At 38.0% G+C, this 27,606-nt stretch overlaps 2 protein-coding genes across 2 annotated transcripts in view; both read left to right on the top strand.

Moving 5' to 3' along the window:
* The window catches only part of LOC132157649 (uncharacterized), a 491,841-nt gene that overhangs the window by 170,389 nt on the left and 293,846 nt on the right, over positions 1 to 27,606 (top strand). The window lies entirely within an intron of this gene.
* grik3 (glutamate ionotropic receptor kainate type subunit 3) overlaps positions 1 to 27,606 on the top strand; it is a 146,308-nt gene that overhangs the window by 77,486 nt on the left and 41,216 nt on the right. The window contains exons 7-10 of the mRNA XM_059567276.1: positions 1,445 to 1,588; positions 6,112 to 6,219; positions 10,188 to 10,301; positions 21,785 to 21,988. Of these exons, the coding sequence (XP_059423259.1) occupies positions 1,445 to 1,588; positions 6,112 to 6,219; positions 10,188 to 10,301; positions 21,785 to 21,988 (570 nt within the window). The remainder of the gene's footprint in view (positions 1 to 1,444; positions 1,589 to 6,111; positions 6,220 to 10,187; positions 10,302 to 21,784; positions 21,989 to 27,606) is intronic.

The raw sequence follows: 27,606 nt of genomic DNA on the forward strand, positions 1-27,606 counted from the left end.
TCCCAACTTTTTTGGAATGTGTAGCTCTCATGAAATCCAAAATCAGCCAATATTTAGCATGACATTTCAAAATGTCTCACTTTCAACATTTGATATACTATCTATATTCTATTGTGAATAAAATATAAGTTTATGAGATTTGTAAATTAATCCATTCCTTTTTTACTCACAATTTGTACAGTGTCCCAACTATTTTTGGAATTGGGTTTGTGTGTTTGGAGGTGTGTTTAAGGCATCTTATACATTAAGTACATTTTCATAGTAACATATTCTGATGTAGGGCATCCTTAAGCTAGTTCATAAATTTGCCATTTATTTTCCTGGATCGCACATGCAGAGGGTATTCAGAATTTTCATTTGGTTTAGAGAGGTTTTGAAAAAATGCTTTTGGCAGTATTTGAGCTTACAGTAGACCGGAAAACAATGTTATGAAAAGGTAGAGAAAACAAACTTAAGGAAGCAGTGTCTGACCGTCCTTAACATTTAGCTGTAGCTTGTTTGCTATAGACTAAGCGTTTAGTACATATAAATTCAACAAAACTGCCACAGCTTCATAACGAAAGTCCCATTACTCCTGTAAATAATAAAATAATACAGTATAATGACTTTGTTAATCTAATAACATCCAATATGGATATACCATATTTCTGCCAAAATGCAATGGTTAGTGTTAATAAATGTTACAGTAATGATAGTGTTTCTACGTGATAAATGTCCAATTTTAGTAATTTGTTGATTGAAACAACTTCTAACTAGATCATTCATGCCACAACGTTTCTTCTGTTCAGTCTCAATCTTCTCTTCAAGTTCAATCTGTTTTATTTGACTTTAAATCACCAAAACATCTGGGGGTTATAACAGATAATTCTGTGCTGAATTCAATTGGTTCTCATTGAATCACATGATTAAGATCAGTCCACTAATAAACATACCTGCTCTGAGTTCAAATGAGTACTGCTGTTTTGTTCCACTTTGGGAGCATTTGCCTTTTGATGTTTCCCATCAAAAATGTCAGCCCAAAATCAAAGACAGTTGGGCAACTCTGTAGCTAACAAAATGCTAACAAAACTTAGTCACACCAGTATGAAGAAAGTTCATAAAATGTGACCATTAGTCGCAGTTTGAAGACGTGCAATCTGGAATCAAGCAATACATTGGATTCTGATTTTACAGTACAAATATAGAAAAAATTAGTTGTCATACACTTATTGTTTAACGTTTAGACATGTATACTTCTAGCATTGTTGAGTTAAAGCAATAAAGGATTACTATCATTACAAAGGCTAAGGAGTTATTTTCTACTTACATTTTGATTTAAGTGTGCTAATGGTCCGGAGCAGTGGCCCAGTTTGCTGTTTGACAAGGTTGTCAACCGGCCAGGTCTTGCACTCCTCCCGCTTGTCAGATCATTTCAGCTGACATATCGCCCCCCTATTTATTCCAGACAGATGCTGCTCTGACGTACGACGCAGTCCACATCGTGTCGGTTTCTTACCAGCATGCGCCGCAGATGACTGTCAACTCATTGCAGTGTCATCGCCACAAACCCTGGAGGTTCGGAGGACGCTTCATGAGTTTCATTAAAGAGGTAATGACAATCGCTCATGGCAGTGCTGTCACAAACACTTCAGCTCTCCAAGACAAGTTAAAATATATACGATATTGTTTAAATAACACATTACCAGCTTCTTTGCTGAACACTTGTCTCTGATGCTTGTTTAAACTCATTTTAAGAGGTTGTCTTTTTTTTTATCTGCATTATTTGTATACGGTCAAAAAAATATTGTATATATATATATATATATATATATATATATATATATATATATATATATATGTATGTATATATATATATGTATGTATATATATATATGTGTGTATATATATATATATATATATATATATATGAACATTAGAGATGATAACATGGTTTTAATTTTAATAATTGAATTAATCTTTTAATTTTCAATAATGTTGCATATTTTTCATTTTTATTCATTCAGTTTGGCAGGTCTAAAAAGTGAATCAATAGATACACAACTCAAATTGAAGACAAAATGTCTTTGGTCAGTTTACGAAAATTCCCATAACCTGATCCCAGGAGGTTAATATGAGTGGTGTAAACATAACATTAACAGTGACGTTATTTGTCAAATTGTTAGTATAAAAAAAACCTTTTATAAATGCCAATTTATGTATTTATTTTATTTTGATATGTAATGTCAGCCATGGGTCCATAGAGTTACTGCAGTGAGTCAGTGAAGACATTGCATATAACAATATATATATATTGTTTTTTTGCATTGCATAGTCAGATTCTTAAGTTATACAGAGAAAATCAAGCTTTTATTTCTTAGTAGTCGACCAATATGGATTTTTTAGTGGTGCTTGTTGATGTCTTAGGGAGCAGGGTCCCCCCAGGGACCCGAATTCCGGAAAAGTTGGGACGTTTTTAAAATTTTAATAAAATGAAAACTAAAAGACTTTCAAATCACATGAGCCAATATTTTATTCACAATAGAACATAGATAACATAGCAAATGTTTAAACTCAGAAAGTTTACAATTTTATGCACAAAATGAGCTCATTTCAATTTTGATTTCTGCTACAGGTCTCAAAATAGTTGGGACGGGGCACGTTTACCATGGTGTAGCATCTCCTTTTCTTTTCAAAACAGTTTGAAGACGTCTGGGCATTGAGGCTATGAGTTGCTGGAGTTTTGCTGTTGGAATTTGGTCCCATTCTTGCCTTATATAGATTTCCAGCTGCTGAAGAGTTCGTGGTCGTCATTGACGTATTTTTCGTTTAATGATGCACCAAATGTTCTCTATAGGTGAAAGATCTGGACTGCAGGCAGGCCAGGTTAGCACTCGGACTCTTCTACGACTAAGCCATGCTGTTGTTATAGCTGCAGTATGTGGTTTTGCATTGTCCTGCTGAAATAAACAAGGCCTTCCCTGGAATAGACGTTGTTTGGAGGGAAGCATATGTTGCTCTAAAACCTTTATATACCTTTCAGCATTCACAGAGCCTTCCAAAACATGCAAGCTGCCCATACCGTATGCACTTATGCACCCCCATACCATCAGAGATGCTGGCTTTTGAACTGAACGCTGAAAACATGCTGGAAGGTCTGCCTCCTCTTTAGCCCGGAGGACACGGCGTCCGTGATTTCCAACAAGAATGTCAAATTTGGACTCGTCTGACCATAAAACACTATTCCACTTTGAAATAGTCCATTTTAAATGAGCCTTGGCCCACAGGACACGACGGCGCTTCTGGACCATGTTCACATATGGCTTCCTTTTTGCATGATAGAGCTTTAGTTGGCATCTGCTGATGGCACGGCGGATTGTGTTTACCGACAGTGGTTTCTGAAAGTATTCCTGGGCCCATTTAGTAATGTCATTGACACAACCATGCCGATGAGTGATGCAGTGTCGTCTGAGAGCCCGAAGACCACGGGCATCCAATAAAGGTCTCCGGCCTTGTCCCTTACGCACAGAGATTTCTCCAGTTTCTCTGAATCTTTTGATGATGTTATGCACTGTAGATGATGAGATTTGCAAAGCCTTTGCAATTTGACGTTGAGGAACATTGTTTTTAAAGTTTTCCACAATTTTTTTACGCAGTCTTTCACAGATTGGAGAGCCTCTGCCCATCTTTACTTCTGAGAGACTCTGCTTCTCTAAGACAAAGCTTTTATAGCTAATCATGTTACAGACCTGATATCAATTAACTTAATTAATCACTAGATGTTCTCCCAGCTGAATCTTTTCAAAACTGCTTGCTTTTTTAGCCATTTGTTGCCCCCGTGCCAACTTTTTTGAGACCTGTAGCAGGCATTAAATTTTAAATGAGCTCATTAAGTGGATAAAAGTGTAAAATTTCTCAGTTTAAACATTTGCTACGTTATGTATGTTCTATTGTGAATAAAATATTGGCTCATGTGATTTGAAATTCCTTTAGTTTTCATTTTATTAAAATTTAAAAAACGTCCCAACTTTTCCGGAATTCGGGTTGTATATATATATATATATCACCCTGCTCCCTAAGATATCATATATATATATATATATATATATATATATATATATATATATATATATATATATAAAATGAAATTTAATTAAAATATAGTAAAAACACATAAGAATTGCTGAAATTATTTTATATCATATTTACTAAATTATATAATAGAAAATACTCAACCTAAAGAAACAAAGAAAAAAAAAGTTAGAATTGCATGATTTTTATCATCCATTCATCCATGGTATCTTTCTGTGAAATAAAGAACACTCGCTCTGATGTTTTTCTTCTCAGTGACATTCTTATACATTTAACTTTGACCTAAATGTCCAAATACCTTTACCAAGTAGTCATCAGTAAATATTTTTACTACTGATAAATACTGCATCATTATTCAGAGTCAATCTTTAGTTTCAATGCTGGATATTACCTGATAAACAATCACTATTCACCATCCACTTTAAGTGCCTCATTTACGTGCAGTAGATAAGTTGATTGAGTCTGTACTATTCTGGCCCTGCACTACTAAACTCACAGTGTTCCACTTTCTCATCACCGTGTGCTTCACACACAAATGTGCTCGTCATAATCAGCTCTTATTTCAGCTCACAAGAGAGACTTTGATTGGGACTCATAATAGGCAGATTAGAGTTGTTGAACACAGCTCGGTGGAGCGGCGCATACGAGAGAAGAGCAAAATGAGGGCCGTAGAGTTGGCTTGGAGTGCATTGTCTTTCTTTGGCATAGCGGAGAACATGCGTTCCTGTGAAATGTCCTCGCTCCTGAACAAGAATGGAGGTGTTTCATTTGGAAGAGGTTATGGAGAGGGCTGGAGATCAGTATGTGTTGTTTGGGGGAGGAGCTCTGTGCTTAGGGAGGAATAGGGAGGAGGAGTTGCAATGTAATTTTTTCTGTGTCTCTAGAGATTGTTGCAAGTGAGATGGTCGTTAATTAGGACGGTCTTGGTCTTGGGGGAAGATGTGTCTGAGGCACTGGGATGTAAAATGTAATTAAAAAGGAAATAGAAGTGTGTGTGTGTGTGTGTGTGTGTGTGTGTGTGTGTGTGTGTGTGTGTGTGTGTGTGTGTGTGTGTGTGTGTGCTTACAAGGATGTATATTGGGGTGTGTGTGCAAGCACATATGTTTACCATACTTGGACAAAATTCAGAACTGAAGAACTGACTCTTTTTCAGTTCATGAATGTGAATTTGAATGGATTTTGACACACAACACAGGGTGTTGAATTGGAAATTGAGTTAAATCTAATTTTATTTCAGTTTTTTTAATCAATATTAATTTCATTATTCCAATAAAACATAAAAATTGCATCAAAAACAATGTAATGTTTCCTATTTTTCCCTATAGAAAATATTTTCCTCAACTTGTTTGATATATTTCTGTAAAGCAAGTTTAGTGCTGTCAAAATATTTAATATATCATAACATCACAAAATATCAATATTTTTAGTTTATTATTATTTATATAAATAAATATCGACATCATTTATGTGTGCTAATAATAAATAAGGATCAGTAGATTCCAGTTTTCCCCTGTACTGTCAATTCTAGATAACTTTATTTTGGATCATTTTGAAGACATTGGGGTTAAATAGAGCATGCATTAACATAATATGGTAATGTGTTAAATATAATGAAGGCAAATTAAATACTAATTGTACTGTGGATGCCATTTCAGTTTTTAATATTAATATAATTTAATGTTTCTGAATATGCCCCATAAACTCTATAACATAACATGCCTGTCTAAGCTCATTTAAATAGGTTATCTCTTTTTATACTTTAAACAGCATTCACTGTATATGGTGACACCAAAAATAACTGAAAATCCATTCTCTTAATTATTTATGTATTTATTTTCAGAAAATCCATTTTTTTCTTTTCCTCTTTTTTTTCTTTTTTTGCAAATTGTAATTAGAACTTCAGTTCTGCCTCCTGTGTTGATTTAAACTAAATTAAAATTTGACAATTTAATTGGGATTGAAATAATATTCTCAATTAAATTCTGAATATCGCAGAACCCTGGTGTGTTTTAATTGTTAAACCTCTCTCTTTGTTCTTTGAAGTCTCATTGGGATGGCTTGACGGGACGGCTGTGCTTCAACAGAACTACAGGTCTGCGCACGGACTTTGATCTTGACATTGTGAGCCTTAAGGAGGATGGCCTTCAAAAGGTAAACCACTAAACAAACACATAACAACTGTCTCAAATCAGACACAACATAGCTCGCAAACAAAGCACGCATTGGATAATAATGCTTTTGCTGTGTCTTCATGCTTCTTTGCATAGCAGGAGGGATAAAATGATCAAAAGCTGTTTTCTTCTGCTAATGCTCGCCTGTTAAACAGTGTATAATAATTCACTTTTGTTTTGCATAGTCGATTATGCCAGAAACTTCCATGCAGCCTAAGAACAAATGCATTATTGAAAAGGATTATCTCTTCCCCCAAATAACCTTCTGATCTTGCAGTCTAGCATACTCAAACCTCTTGTACCTTGTCTCATTTGGTCACCATTGCTGTGCTAATAAAGAGCAATTTGTGTCTTACGTTTAATTTAGCTGCTAACAAGGAAGCAAATGAGGTGTTTAAACATAAGCATAAGTTAGTGGATCATAAAGCAAATTGGATTAGTGTACAAAGTACTGTTAATTAAAAGCCTCCGTTAATGACCGGCTGAAGTTGCATATAGCATGCTTTTGTGCAGTAATGAGGTATGTAAGTGTAGCTGCTGAAGAAGTGTGAGTAGTGCAAAATTAGCACCACTGTTTTATTGATTAGTTTTCACTCTTTGTATACACAATTTAAATTACACAATGTGTGTAATTGGGGGATTTGAAGGCTTGACATCTGGCAACCACAACCATGAAAACTTGTCCAGGCTTGTTACCAGTGCATGATAATGCAAATAACAAACTGAAATTAAACATTTTCAGGATACCCAGCAGGCACATATTGCAAACAATTATGCTTAATAAACTGAGAGAAGCAGGAATTATGATCACAAATAAAATAGGATTCATTGTGCAGCTCTACTGCACCAGTCACCTTCACAAAACCTGTATTTTATCAACAACTCAAATTCAGTAGCACATGTAGCATGCAAGATGATAAAAGCCATAGTTATGTAGGCAAATCTAATGCAATTCCCACATATGTAATATCTTCTAGAAGTAGACATTCAGAGAGAGAAAGAGAGAGAGAGAGAGAGAGAGAGAGAGAGAGAGAGAGAGAATATATTAATCTTAATTTTAGATTTGAATAAGTAGGTTTTGAGAAGCCCAGGAAAGTCTTCTGTCGGCAGTGTGAATAAATAATTGTGCCTTCCCCTGATAATCACTTTTATTGAATTGAGTTAATTGCAGTCAATTTGCAATAATGGAACATCACCCTATAAAGTGGCGTAGCATATCATTTGAAACGTGCATCACCCTGAATTTGCACAATCTGTAACTAATACATGTGTCAAGTCATATGCATATGTTAGGTTTTGCATTGAGAGGTGAGAGGTTCTATCGGGTGATTTTTGCACCTGTGTGACTAAGATTTGCCGCTCTTGTGGCTTTATGAATATGAGAGCATTAGTGGTGGTGCAGGAGAGGGAATTGCCGCACTCCCTCAGACAGAGATGGATACGGACAGCTATGAGGCCATTTGTAGTAATGATTTGTTAAGGAGTGACTGAACAATATGCAGGACTTCCTTTTCCTCGCTGCAGGGGATTGTTTGTGCAAAAGTAGCTTAATTTGCTCAGATTCGCTATTTGCTGATATTAGACGGATTATTCACAGTACAACCATTTCAACTCCCTCTTTCTGCCTCTTACTGTGTATGAGTTTGCTGTGTGTTTTTGAACGTGTGTTTGTACTTTATTTCTAATATCCCTCGAGGCAGATAGAACGATTCGGCTAAAATAGATTCATTGACTGATAATCAACTGGATTGGTCCCACTGCAGAGTTAAACAAATTAGCTTACAATATAATATTGACCAATATCTCTGGTTTTGAGTATAGTTTTATGATACATTCGGATAGTTTGGATAAGGTACAACCAGGTAATGTAATACTTATAGAAATGTATATTTTATACAATACTGGCCAAAAAAAAAAATAAGAATAAGAAAGAAAGAAACAAAGTCTCATATTCTCACCAAGGCTGCATTTATGTGATCAAAAGGTACAGCAAAAACATTAATAATGTGAAATAGTATAACAGTTTAAAATTCCTGTTTCCTGAATTATAGTTGAACGTGGTATATTCCTGTGATGCAAAGCTGGAATCCAGTCTTCGTTGTCACATGATCCTTCAAATATCATTCTAACATGCTAATTTAGTGCTCAAGAAACAGTAGTAGTAGTTGCCGTAGTAGTTGTATCATACTACAGCAGTTTAAATATAGCATTGTTAAATGTACTGTACAAAGGATAATAACAAGAAATAATATATAAAAACTTAAAATGCTTTAAATGCATAAATGGTTTAATATGAATTTGATGATTTTTAGAATAATATGCATGATAAAGATTAATTTTAAAGTGGAAGTGAAGCAGTCAGTCAAGCTTTTATTATTTAGTAAAGTGATTTCCAGATTAATTAGAAAATGTATAACAAACATGATTAATGTAACCATTTTAAAGAAAAAAAGGATGTTTTGTTATAGCTTTTGGAGCAGGGTCGCTGCCATCTTACATTACCACAGCATGTGACGTTGGTTCACTTCATTGGCAAGTCAAGTTATATATATATAATCATTTCTTTACTTTTTGAACACACTTGTTTATAGTGAGTAAGACCAACTTAAAAGGACTTTTAAGCCCATAATATTTGAAAATGTTTATGAATCTGCTCTATTTTGGAGTGAAGAGTGGGTCAAAAACAAATCACATTTACATGGATATTCATCAAAACAGCCATTCTGACATGTTCTGTGCATTTGCTCAAGCAGACAAGAAAGAGGACTAAGTTTGGTACTCACGTGCAGTCCGAGCTGAGATCTTTTTGCATGTGTGTGTGTGTGTGTGTGCAAAGAAACAATCTGTCACAGCCCGTGAGTACCGCATTGAAATCTATTTCGTGCTGACTAGCTTTTGAATAGTTTAAAACGCTTTAATGTTTAAACTGACAAGGTTTAAAAAGGTGAGAATGATAAAGCAGCACCAGCCTGATCATTCAAATAGCTGATTAGTTAAACTAGACTCCCTTATAACAGCAAGTAAATTTGCAGGTGAACAAAAAATATGTTACAGTACATACACTACTGGTGAACGAGACACATCATGCCACATGAACAATACTGTATGAAGAGTTGATTGTTTACATCACGTTGCACCTCGCGTTATGAAAAAAATGTTAGGAATATAGTGATCAAAACTTGATTGACATTGATATAGAGATGACATTGATATAGATATTGTATTTGTCGAATATTCATCCAAGTAATGGTGAAAACCAAAACATTTGTTTTAAAAAAACATTTGTGTGTTCAAAAATGTAAAGAAATGCTTTACTATACTTTACTAAATGACTGAAGCCCCCCCATGTACACAAACATATCCTGGAACATGCAAAATTTGTCAACGTGCAGTTAAGAATCATTAGAACTCATTCAGAACCATACATTTCATGTAATGGTGTCAAAATGATGTTTGGACATTTTTACAGGAAAACTATGAATAAAACCAAAATAGCGATTAGGAAAAATATATTTTTACAGTGCAACTTAGAAATAAACCAATCAGTTGCTTGTTTATAGTTGACGCTACTGTACATATTAATCTATTATTTGATCACCAGAAAAATAAATAAATAACACCTTTACAATATTGCCAGATTACAATTCATATGTTCTGCTTTTTCCTTTGTTCAACATTTTCTTTTTGGAAAATTAAATTGGAAAGCAATCTCCTTTGGTGCAATTGCCCTTCCTCTATGTTAATGTATTCAGAGTGTATGCAAGGGCCTAGCTACTCATGAGCCCAAGCACAGACCTTTTGGCATAAAAACAGAAGAGCCAATCAACTAATGCTTCTGGATGAGCTCAGCACAGTGCTGCTAATGCAGTCAGATGGGCTATTGCGATGTGGATGGGTCACACAGGTAAGTGAAACATGCTCTGACTACATAAATTTCATATTTTTTAGGTGGGGAAGTGGAGTGCATCTGGGGGGCTGAACATCACCGAGGTCCCCAGGCAGAACGGCATGAACATCACTGACTCACTTTCCAACCGCTCGCTGGTCATCACCACCATCCTGGTAAGGTCACTGAGAGGCTGGCTATGTGTAAAGTATAGCGCTCGTTCTGTCTCCTGCTTTATCATTCTGCGTCTAATTTACTCTTTCTCCAAAATTCACTATCTTTTCTAGTGTGCTTTACCTTGTTTCAGGTCAGCGTATAGGCTGCTTTTCAAGTTTCCAGATTTTCATTTCCTCTCACAGAAATGCCAAATAGCTCTGTCCCTTTCAGTGTCTCAGCCCTTGAAATAAATTGACCTGGCTGAATCAACAACACAAGATGTCTCCTCCTGTTTGAAACAAAGTTTGAGGCTCAACAATCTCCCATGACTGCTTTAGTTAGCAGAATAACAATTCCTGAATTGAAGACAGTACCAGCTCTCAACACAGTTTGCCTATTTGAAATAGGAAATGTAACATAGTACAATTAATATTAAAGATTAGAAATTGCATTCTACCTGACCTTAAATTCATCTGTTTCCATCTTAAAATATTTATGAAAAGAGAAATATTAAAACGCGAATAAATCAACTCATTAGCTTGTTGCCTACCACTGTAAAATGCACCTCTTTCTGTCCTCAAACTGGCAACCCACATGAGCATTTAAAGAGCTCTAGCATTACAAGGGGAAGACATAAGAGTAGCTTATAATATGTTGGCCTTTTAGTTCAACATGGTGCTAAAAAAAAAACGCAAAAGTTTGCATGATGCAGTTGATGCATTTTATAAAAATATGATTAAGTTTATGATTATAATAGTAATTGCAAATTTCATGATAACAAATATCAGTTTGCAATAGCAAGCAGCATAACAGGTTTTGTTCAACTAAAATAGCTGGATACGAATAACATCAAGCTTGTGAATTGTCAGTTAAAGTCACAAATGGCTGTGCCCATGCTTAGGTTAAAGTGGACAGAACTATAAAGTATGTTATGTGAAATCAGGACACTGTCAAATAAAATATTAACTTTGTTAATTTCTATAATTTAATTTGAAAATTAGGATTGACAGCTTTAAAAAATAAGTAATAAACTTGAGCAGCTAACCCTTGTACACGTACTTTAAAAATTAAATCAGCGCACTTATTGGATAATGCTAACCCATTCTAATTTAGTTTCTCTCCATAGGATATTTTCATAGATTTACTATAGAAGTGGCTTTAACTTCTTACTGTTACAAGCAGATGGATGCTGGGTGAAATTCTGCTTTACCCAATGTCATTTGCCAGATAATAGCACAAATGACACATCTTAAAATAAATGTGTGCCCATTCAACACTGCATTCTCACAGATGCCACGAGGGCTGCATTTATGCATGTCACAGGAATGTTTCGGGATTTTGTGGTACTGACAGCAGCCTCTGTGGATTTATTCTGGACAGTCAGATGAGTTATCAACGGGGATAAACACTGTCATTAAATGTGGATTGAGCAGCAAGACTATAATTATGAGTTAAGGTCTTGATAGGATATGATCAGATATTTTGTAGTGCCATGCAGTGGAACTGGGTATTGTTATCTTAAGATAGTAACCACACACACACATTTTAAATTTCTATCTATTTTAATTATATATATATATATATATATATATATATATATATATATATATATATATATATATATATATATATTATATAGGGATATTGAATAAGGGTCACTTTAAAGTGACAACATTGAAGACAAATGAAGAATTACACATCACACATAATAGTTATGACAAATAGAAATTATGGTTTAACATCACGAAGGCTCACTGACAACAACTTCCTTCAGAAAAAAATGCAAACAGGGGCTGAGATTGCCTAATTTGTGGAGCTTGGGATATAATGTGATCATATGATTGCATCAGCTGACAATTAAGAAGCCCAAAACTTTTGTCTGATGTCTGATGTCATCACTCAAATGATGGAGGCCTCATTTTACACTTTCTTGCTTTGATTAAACAGATTGTTTCATACTTCAGTCTTTTGTGACTGGTTAATTTATGTTACTGCTCATACAGGAAAAGAGGGAAAAGGTATAAAAAAAAAAAGTTTACCACTGAACCTTAGGGAATTTTACAGATTGGGGGCTTAGAACAGATGGTAACTGTTATAGATTACATTTTTTTGGCCACATAAACTTTTTGATTGAGATAATTGGACAACTTGTACAGAGTTTTGTTTCATTCTACATCCATCCAATCCATGGCTCATGGTTTCATCTAAAACAGGCGGACACCTAAAAGTCTTAAAAAGTCCAAATGTTTATATCAATATATATATATAAATACATTTATTTTCTCATTAGGTGTGTTGCATGTCAACACTTTCTGATACCTGCATGTAGCTTAAGTTCTTATGTTATTTTTGTATATGTGTATGGGGACTAGGGTTAGTTGTCACACTTTTAACTCCAATGAATAGTTCACAGTCAGTGTATTTTTGAAGTTTTTGAATAGGCACATATTAATATGCTTATATTATAGATACTAATTAGATTAAATGTTATTGACAGACAAAATTATATTATTTCTATTAAAATTATATTTATAATAATAATAAAAACTGATTATTTGTGACAAACTTTGACAGTAAACAATATATAATGCTATAAAGCAATTCATGAAAAAAAATGGAAACTGATTTGGGGTAAAGTTTAGGAACACATCTGATCTTATTATTAGGTTAAAATGTGGGTTTAGGTGTAGCTGTAGTGTAGTTGTAATTACAGATCTCAGATCTTGACAGGTCCCACTTGAAATATTGTTTACAAAACTTTAAAGCATATATTATTATTAAGAAGCCTGGACAGCGCATATAATTGCAATGAAACTGATTCTCCAATTCAGTTCAAGCATGAACATGCATGACATGAACACTATTCCTAATTTCAGCTGCCCAGCTGAATACTTTGGATTTCCCATCCAGCTACAATTGTGTCATTTTGTATTTTCTGACTAAAATGGAAAATGCTGTCAGGGCTAAAACGATGTCACAGAATGTTTTAGACAGATAGTGAAGGTCACCTTGAGGAAGTTTGATCAGAAGCACCGCAAGCAATAAATAGAGCAATCCTGAAATAACTGTATAACCACTGGTGCTGACATAATGCTTCATTAAAACATCTTTATCTGTCTCCATTATGAAAAATGTCACAGGTCAAGGGATCTGATTTCCCAAGGACTAATCCAATGATTTTCCCAATATTAGAAGTCCCCAATATTAAGCAGAAGCCATTCTGCTGTCACTTGCTTTTAAATACCTCACAAATTATATGTACTGTACTTATTTTGCTGCTAATTTAAGGAAAGTATTCACCCAAGTGAATGTCTTTTTTAAATATTGCTGGTTGTTACTGTAGATCCAGTGGGTCAGAAAGTGTGTGAACAACATAGGTGATATTGCGCATGCTCAGTATCCATTATGTGTTGATAGATCAGCATGTCTGAATATAAAGGGCAATGTCTGTTGCTCCCATTGCTCATTGGCAATGCCTTGGTGGTAGGGATGCTCATTTTAACCAGTTAAAGACAAAAATCAAGTCACGTATAAGTTGCATTTTATTATTTCATTCAGAAATAGACCAAATGCAGACGTGAAATGTTTACAAACATTATAATAAATACTGTGAACATAGACTATTTTAGTTCCCGGCACTCCACAACAAATTCTTTTAATGTAACGGTAGCCTATTTAGGAAAGAACAAGAATCAAAAATATAAGAAGCTACAAACGACAAGTCAAAACAAATTTATTTTGGATAAAACGAAACTGAAACCAACACTGGGTCAGTCATTCAGCAGGAAATCAAGTGTTCCCTTACGAAAGGGAACTCCCAGTATGTCCTCTAGAGGGTGCTTTGGGAACACTGTCAGTGTGGCCGGTGTCTGAAGTATGAATGAAATAATGACAATGAACTTGACATTGGCAGGCGGAAGCCTATGACGTAGGCAAATGAGCGACTGCGGATATAGAAAGGGCACCTATAGAGCATATCATCCTCTTTTTGTCTTCAGGGTCGTTTTTTGTGAAGTGTGAGTGGTAAGCAGAGGTAATGTCTAATCCTAGACGTTTTAGGAAGTGTGCAGATCCGTGTCCATGTTATTTGACACTGGATGATGCACACAATCTCTGTGTTATGTGTTTGGGTGAGGAGCACATGCGCTCTGCTTTAGAGGGAACAGAGTTTGTTTGTTGTGAGCGGTTCTCAGTGCGGAAGCTCTGCTCTCATTTATCCCTTTTTTCGAGGGAATTGGCACAAACATTTGCGCCCCGCGGCTCAGGTCCTGTCGCTGCCAAGGCAGCGAGGAGATTGAGATCGTGGGGATCACAGATGGAGCTCCCTGACTTATTTGAAGGCGGGGTCACCGCAGGCTGACGAGGGTAAACTGCTGTCAGAAGAAGTGTTGTTTCTCACATATTCTGATTCAGCAGAAAGTGCTCCGTTGGCTGCTATCCAAGGTGAGCAGGATTTGGCTGAAAAAGGTGAAGATGATACTTCTGAGCTTTCTCAGCAAGCCTGCCAGCAAGTATGTGGTATTGCTGGAGGTTATGGAGCGTGCTACTGCTAGGTAAGACCTGCAATTGAAGCACGACACAATGGAAGCCGTTCACAGTAAGCTGGATGAGTTCTTTCATATTCTTTCTTTCATATTTCTTTCATACAATGTCTGTACTGCAGGCATACCAGGCTGACTTGCTGAAGTACCTAAACCAGGGTCAGGGGCTCCCCCCTAAGGTGGTAGCGAAGTTGCGCCGCACCACAGACCTGGCCCTCAGGGCCACTAAGCAGACAGCTGCCGCAATTGGTAGATCAATTGCGGCGATGGTGGCCACTGACAGGCACCTGTGGGTGAACCTGACAGCCATCGGGGAGAAAGAGAAACGATTTCTTCTCGATACGCTGGTTTTGCCCTCTGAATTGTTCGGCACATCCGTTGAGATGGTGGTCGGTAAATTCAGGGAGGCGAAGGCGCGCTCTGCAGCATATAAATCATTTATATTGCGCTGGTCTATGTCTGCGCCCAAGCACAAGGCCCATCCTGGTCTGTGGGTCGGAGACAGGGCCAGGTGGCTAGTGTGGCTACTGGCGGTCCTCCTCCTAGGAGGAGTCGGTCGCAGAGGAGGCATGGGTGTAGAAATAGAAGGCAGGGGATAAAGGGACGGTTCTGGCCTACATGCCAGGGGAAGACGTCTGGGGCTGGTACTAGTACCTAGTTAGCCTCCTTCTCCCTTACGAAAATTAACCATGGTTTTACTACAAATAAAACCAAAAAACCATGGTTACTATAGTTAAACCATGGTAACCACAAATTAACCATGTTTTTGCTATATTAACCATGGTTTAACCATGGTATTTGTAGTAAATCTGTGGTTCTACAAATGGTAGTCAACACGCCAAAAAACCATGGTTTACTACAGTTTTACTATAATAAAACCATTGGTTATTTTTCGTAAGGGCTGTCCTCACGATTCACTCCCCCCAAACCTCATAGCTGCTAGGAATGGGACCCTGAGGCCTGACTAAGAGATGAGAACCCAGAGAGAACCCAGTCTGAAGGTCGGGAACCAGGTCCCATTAAAAAATGTTGTTGGGTGTGAGTGTGTGGCTTCCTCTCATTATGAGAGTCTTTCTGCTGAAGCCACCACTCTACAGAGCTCCTCTTAGACAGTTTGGTATGCAAGCTCCTATATCTATGAGCCTCGCCAACTGTCTTTAGTGTTGTGTGTTGTCAGGTCTCCTCTCGGTTTAGAGAGTTGTTATGCTGAGAACCCCACTCTTAAGACCTCCCCTACCAGGGTTGAGCATTGTTAGGTTTCCTCTCATTTTCGAGAGTAATTCTTTTGAAGCCTCTGCTTCCCAGAGCTCCACCTAGGCAGTAAGGAGAGTGTAGGCTCTTCTATGTTGGGCCTCACTATCTGCCTTTGACGCTGAGTGAGGCAAGGTCCTCTCATTTAAGAGAGTCGTTATGCTGAGGCCTCCACTATTAAGAGCTCAAACTAGGGTTGAATGTGTAGGTTTCCTCTCATTTAAGAGAGTCATTCTGTTGAAGCCTCCTCTCTCCATAGCTCCGCTTGGACAGTGTGTTTAGTAGGTAGGCTCCTCTATTTTTGCGAGCCTCGTTAACTGTCTTTAGCACTGAGTGTAGTCAGGTCTCCTCTCTTTCCAGAAAGTCATAATGCTGAGGCCTCCACTCTTAAGAGCCCCTCTAAGAGGGTTGAGTGCTAGGCTTGCTCTCGTTTTAGAGAGTCATTCTGCTGAAGCCTTCACTCTTCAGAGCTCCGTCATGGGTGGTGATATGAGTTTGTAGGCTCTTTCATTGAGCCTTGCTAATTTCCTGTGGTGCTGAGTCTCCTCTCACTTTAGAGACTCGTTATGATGAGACCTCCACTCTTAAGAGCTCCCCTACCAGGGTTGAGCATAGTAGGCTTCCTCTCGGTTAGAGAGTCATCCTGCTTTAGCCTCCGCTCCCCAGAGTTGATTCTTAGGAAATTAAGTACACACTCTGGGCATCTGTGTACTTTCTGAAATCCACATAGTGGTTAGGGTGCACGTGAACACTTTGCATACTTTCTAAAATCCACATAAGTGGTAAGCTTGCACACAAGCAGCTTTGCACATTTTCTAAGATCCACATGAATGGTCAGTGCACACGCAAGACTCTGTGCACTGTCTGGAGTCCTGTACGGTAAGGGTTACGCATATTAGTATCGTTCCCTTTCTTTTCCCTTTTTTTGAGTTGGTTAGACCCCGGTATCTTGGGTCCCACTCAACCAGTGTGTCTCTACTAACACACTTTGAAGCATCGCTCCCCTGAGCATGGAGGGTTATGGTGAGCAGGGTGCTCCTGTTGACCTCCTCGCGGGTAGGAGAGTCATTCTGCTGGAGCCTCTGCTCTTCTGAGCCCCGTCATGGGAAGTGATATGAGTCTGTAGGCTCTTTCTTTGAGTCTCGCTAACTGCACCTACCAGGGTTGAGCATGGTAGGTCTCCTCTCATTTCGAGAGTCATTCTGTTGAGGCCTCCATTCCCCAGAGCTCCGCCTAGACAGTAAGGGGAGTGTAGGATCTTCTGATCTGAGTCTCACTAGCTGCCTGTGACGCTGAGTGTGATTAGGTGTCCTCTCATCTTAGAGAGTCGTTATGCTGATTCCTCCACTCTTAAGGGCTCAAAATAGGATTGAGTGCAGGTTTCCTCTCATTTAAGAGAGTCATTCTACTGAAGCCTCCACTCTCCATAGCTCCGCTAAGACAGTACTATGGGGGTGTGGGCCCCTCTGTTGTGAGCCTTGCTAACTGTCTGTAGCGCTGAGTGTAGTCAGGTCTCCTCTCATTCTAGAGAGTCATCATACTGAGGCCTCCACTCTTAAGAGCTTCTTTAAGAGGGTTGAGTGTTAGGCTTTCTCTCGTTTAAGTGAGTCATCCTGCTGAAGCCTTCGCTCTTTAGAGCTCAGTCAAGGGGCAGTGATATGAGTTGGTAGGCTCTTTCTTTGAGCCCTGCTTACTGCCTCTAGTGCTGAGTTTAGCCAGGTCTCCTCTCGCTTCAGAGAGTCGTTATGCTGAGATCTCCACTCTTAAGAGCTCCCCTGCCAGGGTTGAGCATGGTAGGTTTCCTCTAATTTCGAGAGTCATTCTGTTGAAGCCTCCGCTCCCCAGAGCTGGTGCTTAGGAAGATAAGTACACATGCGGAGCATCGTGTACTTCCTGAAACCCATAGTGGTAAGTGTGCATGTGAAACACATGGCATACATTCTGAAATCCACATTAGCGGTAAGTGTGAATGCTAACGCCTCCGCACACTTTCTAAAATCCACATAGGTGGTCAGTATGCACACAAAACTCTGTGCACTGTCTGGAATTCTGTGCGGTAAGGGTTCCACATACTCACTCGTTCTCTTTCTCTGGGGGTTATGGTGAGCAGGGTGCTCCTGTTGACTTCCTCTCTGTAAAATAGGAGAGTCATTCTGCTGGAGCCTCCGCTCTCCATAGTCCGTTATGACAGTACTATTGATGTGTAGGCTCCCTTTGTGAGCCTCACTAACTGTTTTTAGGGCTGAGTGTTGTCAGGGCTCCTCTCATTCTAGAGAGTTGCCATGCTGAGGCCTCCACTCTCAAGAGCTCATACTAGGATTGAGTGTGTAGGTTTCCTCTCAGTAAGAGAGTCATTTTGCTGAAGCCTCCACTCTCCATAGCTCCGCTTGGATAGTACTATAGGTAGGTAGGCTCTTCTTTTGGCAGCCTCACTAACTGTCTTTAGCGCTCAGTGTAGTCAGGTCTCCTCTCATTCTAAAGAGTCGCCAAGCTGAGGCCTCCACTCTTAAGAACTTTTCTAAGAGGGTGAGTGCAAGGCTTCCTCTCGTTTCGAGTCTTCCTGTTGAAGCCTTCGCTCTCAGAGCTCCGTCATGGGTAGTGATTGAGTTTGGAGGCTCTTTCTTGAGCCTCGCTTACTGCCTCTGGTGCTGAGTGTAGCCAGGTCTCCTGTCACTTTAGAGAGTCATTTTGCTGCGACCTCCACTCTTAAGAGCTCCCCTGCCAGGGTGAGCGTTGTTAGGTTTCCTCTCATTTTAGAGAGTCATTCTACTGAAGCCTCCACTCCCCAGAGCTCCGCCTAGGGCAGTATAAGGAGTGTAGGCCCTTTTTTGAGCCTCGCTAACTGCTTCTGGCATTGAGTGTATCTAGGTATCCTCTCAGTTAGAGTCGTTATGCTGAGACCTCCACTCTTAGAGCTCCGGACGTGGCAGGTGAGTTAGTCTATGATGGTTGGAGCTTGAGCCTGCCTTAAAGCCTAGCGGTTTTCGCTAGTAGGGATGCTATTCCTCAAGACCTGACTTAGAGAGACTGCTACCTAGGCACTATCCCTCAGCATGGCGACATGGGTATACCGTTCCCAAAGCACCCTCTAGAGGACGCAGCGTGAGTTCCCTTTTGAAAGGGAACGTCTCAGAATTACGCATGTAACCATGGTTCCCTGAGAATAGGCGTCTCTGTGCCATTCTTCGGCATTATGCCTGTGTCTCCTCAGACAAAAAAGAGGATGATGTGTTCTACAGGTGCCCTTTTATATCCGCAGTCGCTCATTTGCTTACGTCATAGGCTTCCGCCTGTCAGTGTCAAGTTTATTGTCTTTATTTCATTCATACTTCAGACACCGGCCACGCTGACAGCGTTCCCAAAGCACCCACTAGAGGACGCAGCGTCTCATTCCTTATTCTCAGGGAACCATGGTTACTTGCATAACCTGAGACGTTTTCATATACACAATATTTTACTACATATATAAACTGAGCAGGGTTTTTTTATGTTTGACTGACTGTATTTTATTATGACAATGAACAGGCTGCAATGTCAAGGTAGCAATGCTTAACTGTGTGCACGTATGTGACGCCAGCGCAATTACTTGATTTTTACTTTTTTTTCCTTCTAAATGTGGAAGAAACTACTCATTTTAGTCATAAAGATAATTGGAATTGTAAAAAAAAAAAAAAAAAAAAAAAAAAACAGAAAGTTTGATTTTATTTGTGTACATTCACAAAATAAATAAAAAAGAAATTGAGCTTTTGTAAAACATGCCTAAAGAAAAATATGATGCTGCTCTCTTCTGTCTTTTTTTTCTTTCACACAGCACAAGAACAATTACATATATATGATAGTTTTTTGTGCTGCGTGAAAGGAAACTAAGAAACTAACTTTGTCATGGTCTTGCAACCAAAGATACAGCATAATCATTGCGCAGTGTGTTTGCTGGTACAATCCACATTTACAGACCAACCAATAAAAATGCGACATGAAATCAACGCAACATGGCACTGAAATATAAAAATGATTAACTCAAGCTCTTATGCCTTCCTCTATCACCCCTTCCACTTTTTTTCAGCACATAAAAACACAACTGCTAAAGTGTGATATATCATGCTCATTTGGTTTACCACTAGTACATGCTAATAACGTTTTATTATTTTATAGTAATGTGCATTGTAGCGTACGAGTCAATAGGTGTTTTCATTGTACAGTCAAAACACACATCGCAGTCAAGTTTATTAGATTCATGTCACACAATTTGGCATGCAGTGATCTTACAGGATTGCTAAAACTGTGCAGTGTGTTTGACAGTAGTTTGCTCGATAGCTTTAATTTCTCTTTTGTAAACACTATCAGGTAGGCTAAGGGTTCTGTTTGGTGTCGGGGTTTGTTACTTTTCAAGATGTAGAGCATTAACATTTTAGCAATATTCCTCCATTATCAACCTTTGAATTCTGAATGGGGCAATATATATCTGGAGCAACATTATACAAATGCCTCAATATGTGCCTATACCAACATTTTTTAAAATGTGTGCATGGTCATGTATTGAATAAGCATTTTATCACCACACTTTGAAATGTCCACAAAACAAGCAATAAATATCTGTTGATGGTGCCGTTTCTGCAACATTGGTATTACATTACATTGGCAAACCCTCTGCAATTGGGATTATTATGGCTAGAATTTAGCAAATATTTCCATGGACACAGATAATGGGAATTGTTCTAGAGGTGTGTTTAGCAGCTGGCGATTACAGCTGGCTTGAACAATGTGACTGCTTTTCCCAAAATTTCCTTCCCAACAAGCATACATTTTGGATTCCGGATTTACATGTTAAGGATGTCTAGGTCATGGAAGATGTTCTATGTACAGCATGCCAACATGTTTCATTCGTAAACATCCTAGGGTAATATAGGCTTATCACTGTAACTCAGCTCAACAAGGTCAGTGCTTCAGTTTTGAGAGCCCCTCAGGACCAGTGTCTCCAGGGTTGTGGCTGTTTTGTCTCTCTCTCCTGCTCTCTGGCCAACATTTGAGTACCTCATGCCAGCTCTCCTGCATGAGCCAATCCCATGAACATCTTGGGGTCTTTCATGTATAGCACAGCTTTCTTCATTGTGAGGGAATGCAGAAGGCAAGACAAAATAATGACCTGTAGAGATTGTCATGGACAATTGGAGTAAAATAATGTCTAGGTGGGATGGTCGAGACATGGGAATGCATAATGTATTTTCATTGATGTTTCCTAAAGTAGCCCAACAAATCATGACATCTAATGCTGACACATTTCTTGAAATCTAATGCCATTTAATGGGATCATTAAACTACTTTAAACTATACATAAACATTGGGGTGCCGAAGAGAATTGCTTCAAACTGGTTTGAGACAGTCCAGCCTGATATTCAAATCATTTGGTTAGCCAACATTGCTATCTCAGGCCATCCATACAAACAGTCTACAGTTTAATTTGGTGCCACTAGTGACACAGAAATTGCTTGATGCAATTTTTATATAAAAGTTTTTTTTTTTTTTTTTTACTTAAACTTATATATATATATGGGTTATGTAAAAAAAAAAAAAGTACATTTGTTTGACTTTGAAACTCAGCCAGATGTCAGTTGGGATTACTCCCACTCAGCGAGGTGTGTGTGCAGCAAACCAAATAAGAAACCTCAGCTCATTTGAAGATGCTTTTCATTGGATATTTTGTATTTGTACAGGAGGAGCCATATGTCATGCTTAAGAAGTCTGACAAGGCACTCGTCGGCAATGACCGCTTTGAGGGCTTCTGTATTGACCTGCTTAAGGAGTTGGCCAGCATTCTGGGTTTTTCCTTCGAGATCCACCTGGTGCCTGATGGAAAGTATGGATTTCAAGATGATAAAGGCCAGTGGAATGGGATGATAAAGGAACTCATGGAACATGTAAGTATTCAAACTGAACACCATCATAGCGGTTAAGTAACAAACACCACTAATGCTGTTTCTGCTGAGTCAGATTTACGAGTACCTGCATCTTTAATTATGCCTTTCACTTTAATAAAGACATTCTCCTGGTTTCTTATGTCTAAACAAAATGCCAAGATGACACAATAATGCAATTAGCTGAACATGTTGCTCGCTCCAATACTGCTTCCTCTCACAAAATGCATGCTGCAAAGGTGACAGGACACACCTGGATCGCATTGACACCACGAAGACACAGCGGCAACTGCTGCCACAGCAAATACACGTTTAAATGCCTATACAGAGTCAGCAGAACTAGACAATGCTGAAAGCTGATTCCCCTCAATGTACCCCCAGCCAATTCTCTCAAGTCTCAGTGCTGTCAGGTTGGGGGTGTAAGCCCTGTCACAGGAAAGGGTGCTGCAGTTCTGGCTTCCCATCCCATCGCCCTTTCACTGTCCTCACCCTCTGAGGTCGCCAGAAGCCTGGGGCTGGAGAGCTGTAATAGCTTAAGTGGCATTTAGTGTAGGAAGTCATATGGTGGGAGTCAATGGCGAGGTGCTGGAAGGGTTGGAGAGGTGACTTACTGCAGCAGCACTTAATCTTCCTTGTGCTTTGGCCAGATCCGGCCCATTGCAGTCACCTTGATGGGAACAAAGGCATTATGGCTGGAAGAGTCAAAAATGGAGATGGGATTTGTGTGTGTGTGTAAATGGCTGGAGGTGAAAAAGTATAAGAAGTACATGACTGTCTTATCTACACACATAAACCACAGTATTATATAATAAAAAAGTGCAGGGCAAAAAGTCAAATAATAACCAAAGATTATATTGTCTGCACATTGAAATTACAGTGTAAAAAAAAAAAAAAAACCTTATTTACCATACAGTGCTATGTTTTATGCCTGATGAAAACCTGACTGGTTAAACGTTGCACTGATTGGTAAATGCATTGTGGAACTTTAATTTTATTGTGCAGACATTCATTTTATTATATTTAGTTTTTCTTTGATTAAAATACTGCTTTTCATCATATAATCTACTGATAATGATATTGTAATTATTTCATTAATTGTATGCTGAAATACTAATGACATTCACTAATAAAAAGTTAGTAGTCAGTAAGATTTAATTTAATTATATTTAAATGTAAATGGGTCAAAGACGCAAAAAGGTTTAAGCATAAAAACAATACTTGTAATATTGCTTTAAATTGTAAAGGTACCTTTTAAATGGTAATGGATACCTTAGTCTATCAACTTTAACACCTTAACGTGAAACTTAATGAAACTTTTTGTATGTCAAATTATTCTATGCATTTGGGGTACACCACATCTTACTTACAACTTATTAAACCAGTTTCATATGTATGAGATGATTATTCAGTCCAAACAATGTTGTAGACGGGCATGTGTTTTCAGGACTGTATCCTCAAACCTTTTACTCTCTCACAGTGCTAACATCTCTTCTCCCCTGCATAATTTGAGAGGAGAGCTGCTGACACACTGACACGGTCAAACAGAGTCGCCTAATGAGGGTAGAGCGGAGCAGAGACACAATATGGACATCCGGTATTTTTCATCAAAAAACGCATAGCAGAGAATTGCACAAAAAAAAAATCCTTGGTTCTAAATGATTAAAAGAGTCTAAAAGAGTTCAGCAGAGTCAGGCTAACTAAGGTGCCCATCCCATTTGGATGGGTTAAGGTGCTCTGCACTTAACCCATCCAAATGCACACACACAGCCAGCAGTGAGTAGGGAACACACACACACCGTGAACACACACCCGGAGCAGTGGGCAGCTATATGGTCCAATTGGGGGTTCAGTGCCTTGCTCAAGGCCACTTCAGCCTTGGGTACTCAGGGTGGAAGAGAGTGCTGTTCATTCACTTCCCCCAACTACAACTCCTGCCATCACTGAGACTCGAACCTGTAACCTTCGGGTTACAAATCCGACTCTCTAACCATGCCCCTACAGTCATTTTAGTCACTTTATTTTAAGGTCAAATTCTCACTATTAACTAACTATTAGCTATATGACTTTTGTCTAATTTAAACTCATAATTTGTGCTTATTAATAGCTAGCACGGTAGTTGGTAAGTATGTTGTATGATTTAAGGATTTAAAATATGTTCATGAAGATTAAGGCATTAATATGTGCTAATTATAAGTACAGTACTAATAAACAGCCAATATGCTAGTAATATGAATGTTAGTTAAAAGTGAGAATTGGTCCTTAAAATAGTGTTACTGTTGTATTTTTAATAATTAATAAAGAGTTGCTCATTGTTAATTAATGTTGGTTAATGCATTACTTAATGTGACTTACTTTACGTTTTGCAAATTAATATGTTGTTGAAGAAGTAATCTTGTTTAGCTGTATTAATGCTGGCAATAATTATTATTTTATTAAAAAAAAAAAAAAAAAAAAAAAAAATATATATATATATATATATATATATATATTTAATTTAGCCATATAAAGCAAAGTGTAGCCAGTCTTCCAGAATAAACAAAAAGAATGAGAACTGGCTGACTATTTAGAGAAATTCCTTTAGGGATAGTCTAACCGAAGAAGAGAGAAACAAGACAATGCAATTGTTTTATAGATTGCACCATGAGAGCTGCATATTGTTACTGGATACAGACTCAATTTACACCGATGTTAATCTGTCATCTGTTTTGGCTGATTTAATTACAAGTGGACGGCAATAAATACAGGTGTAAACTTTCTGTTATATCATTCCACAATCACAGGTAATTCCAGATACACCAAATTTATTTTTGCACTAGGTCGTCATTTATACACTAAAAAGATGAATACAAATGGACTCAGTGGTCATTTATGAACATGTCAAATATAGTAAACAAGCTCACTTATAATGGTTTTCACAACCAAACTCCAGGTTTGAGCCTGTGATCGCCTGGTGTTTTAATCATTGCTTTTCTATAAATATCTCCGAAGATTTTGACCAGTTTTAGTTTCTCGTCAAATGTTTTAAGCTTTGGGCTCAATGCAACAGATTTGGGTATGTTGTATACTTGAGCCTTATCAGATGGCCTGCACAGTATCGAAGGTGCAGTGTGTATTTTTAGGAGCACTCATTTTGCAGCTGAGTGCCCCTCTTGCTGCTGTCTATATAGATAAGCTGATCTGGAATCAGCAGACCTGAAAAGCAAACTAAGAAACAAGCTCTGGGACCTGACCTCGGCCTGCCACATGAGGCTGAGCTAGATAGAGTGTTTTCATGTGAGTAAACTCAAAGCCTTATCTCTGAAGACGGATTTATGGACTCAACCGATTTCTCAACCGATTCTCACCAAATGTTGCAGCTTGAGCCTTTCATGAAAACAATTTAAGACTTGAGCGCAGAAGGAATTTTTTTTTTTAATGGAATGAGATTTCCGAAGTTATTTCCTTGAACTTAGAATGGCTTTTCCAATTTCCTCGCTGTTTGTACATCAATGCAAGCTGCAGGAAACACAGAGCATTTTCAGTTATAGACAAGAACTCGGTTGCTCAAGAGCCGTTGTTGTGAGTGCATGGGGAACTGAGAGGCTGTTATTAATGGCTCTTGTCAAAGTTATTTATCAGCTCAATTTATTTTCATCAGTATTTTTTATTAGCTCATACAGAATTTTCATTACTTCGGTATTGTTTCTTTACACGATGAGTGTGTGTTATTGCTGCCCGTGACATGCACGTGTAGGGTCATCCATCGAGGGATTTAAAGAAGACAACAAGCAACAGCGGATTAGTACGAGGTTGTTTTCGGCTGATAAAGTGCCATTAAATCATAGGGTGATACATTTTACCTGTCACCCCGCATGTTCACATAAATCATGGTTTCATAACTGAATAACCAAACGCCTTTGCCCTAGTACATCGATTTAACGGCAAGTGCTCGTGTAGGTTTATCAAAATAAGTTGATGTCTTCATGCATCTTTTTAGGTCACCAAGCCCCTTGAAATGAAGGATAATCAGTTATGCGAGAAAAAATAAATAAATAATTAAATAAAATCCAAACTTTCACAGTGCAATATTTCAGTATACATACTTTTTTTCCCATAAGAACATTTCCTTTTAAATAAATTACAATTAATTTGAATTAATTGTAATGAAATAAATGCATCGTGTTGTTTAAAAGATGTTTAGATATTATTTTTATTTACTGGATTACCGATTTTTTATTTATTTTTTAAAGCATTGCTATATAATAATCAGCAAAACAATAAGTTTCTGATAAATAATGTAATATATATATATATATATATATATATATATATATATATATATATATGTTTTATTTTCCATCCTTCTGTGTTGCACAGAAATTGAAAAAGTGTTATGACTTCTGCACTGACTGTGACAGATTTATGGGAGATTATGGATCACTGGGAGTTTGATAGGAGATGCTTTCCAGAAGACTTGTGGGATATGCTGTCAAAATAAAGACAAAAAAAGCATTAAATATTTATTTATTTATTTATTGTGAAGAGTAGCTACAGTGCTAAAGAAAAAAAAAAACTCATCTTAAATACTCAACTGGATATTAATTAAAGTCATAAGGGCTTTTGTGTCAAGTAGGACATCAGAGTTTATTTTTCTCCTTTTTACAAAAGTGGCCACAAATCCCACTCCAAAGCTAAAGGTCATGGTGGTAAAGGCGTTAAATGATGCAACAGGCTTATTATACTTGATTTAGTTATAATTGATGATCTCATAAATCATCCAGCCATGCCAGTGTTAATGGCTGCCGTAGCATGTCATTTCTTCCTGTTACAGTAATTAATCTTTGCTTCGGTGGATAAGCCGGAAGGTTATGTACCAGCACTGGCTCATTGTCTCGCTGTACTAACTTTGACTTGGACTATGTAGGACCTTTTAATACATTTTATAGTCCTGATCCCTTTGCCGAGCTAAATTGCTCTTGTTAGTACCTGACAAGCAAAGGCAAAATCCTTAAAGTTTTATCACATATGATACGGATATTTCCATTGGCCAGTGGCATAACTACAGGCAGTGCAGGCAGTGCAGTCGTACGCTGCGGACCCCCAACCCCCACCGCACGGGGGCCCTGCCCACATCACAAACGGCCCTGTGGTGACTAAGTGACTATATTAATATAAATAGAAATATTAATAATACAATATAATTAGTGCCGAGATGCTTTCATGGTCTAGTGGTAGAACTTTTGTCAAGCATTTCTGAGGTTCTTGGTTCTAATCCACTCTCGTATCATTTATTTACTTATTTGTTTCTCATTAAAACCAAATATGTTCATCAGTGATTATATATCAAGAGCAAGGACACGTTTGTGTTAATTGTGTTGTGTGCTTTTACCAGAACGAAGTGCTCGGTCGTCTGTGTGAAGACTGCGCATTGTGCACGAGCGCAAAGAGAGAAGTGATAACACATGGGGTTAGATCTCTGCCACAATTCGGCGTGCAAAAGTGCATTCTGCATGCGCATGATCTGAGTTTTGTGGATAAAATGTTCGACTTAGAAAGAAAAAATAATTTAGAGCACAATTTCGCCGCTTTGTTCTGCCAGTCTGGCAAGCGGGTCTGACAAGCGCTTTAATAGCTGCAGGACC

The sequence above is a fragment of the Carassius carassius genome, chromosome 15 (genome assembly GCF_963082965.1).
Source record: "Carassius carassius chromosome 15, fCarCar2.1, whole genome shotgun sequence".
NCBI classification, from domain to species: domain Eukaryota; kingdom Metazoa; phylum Chordata; class Actinopteri; order Cypriniformes; family Cyprinidae; genus Carassius; species Carassius carassius.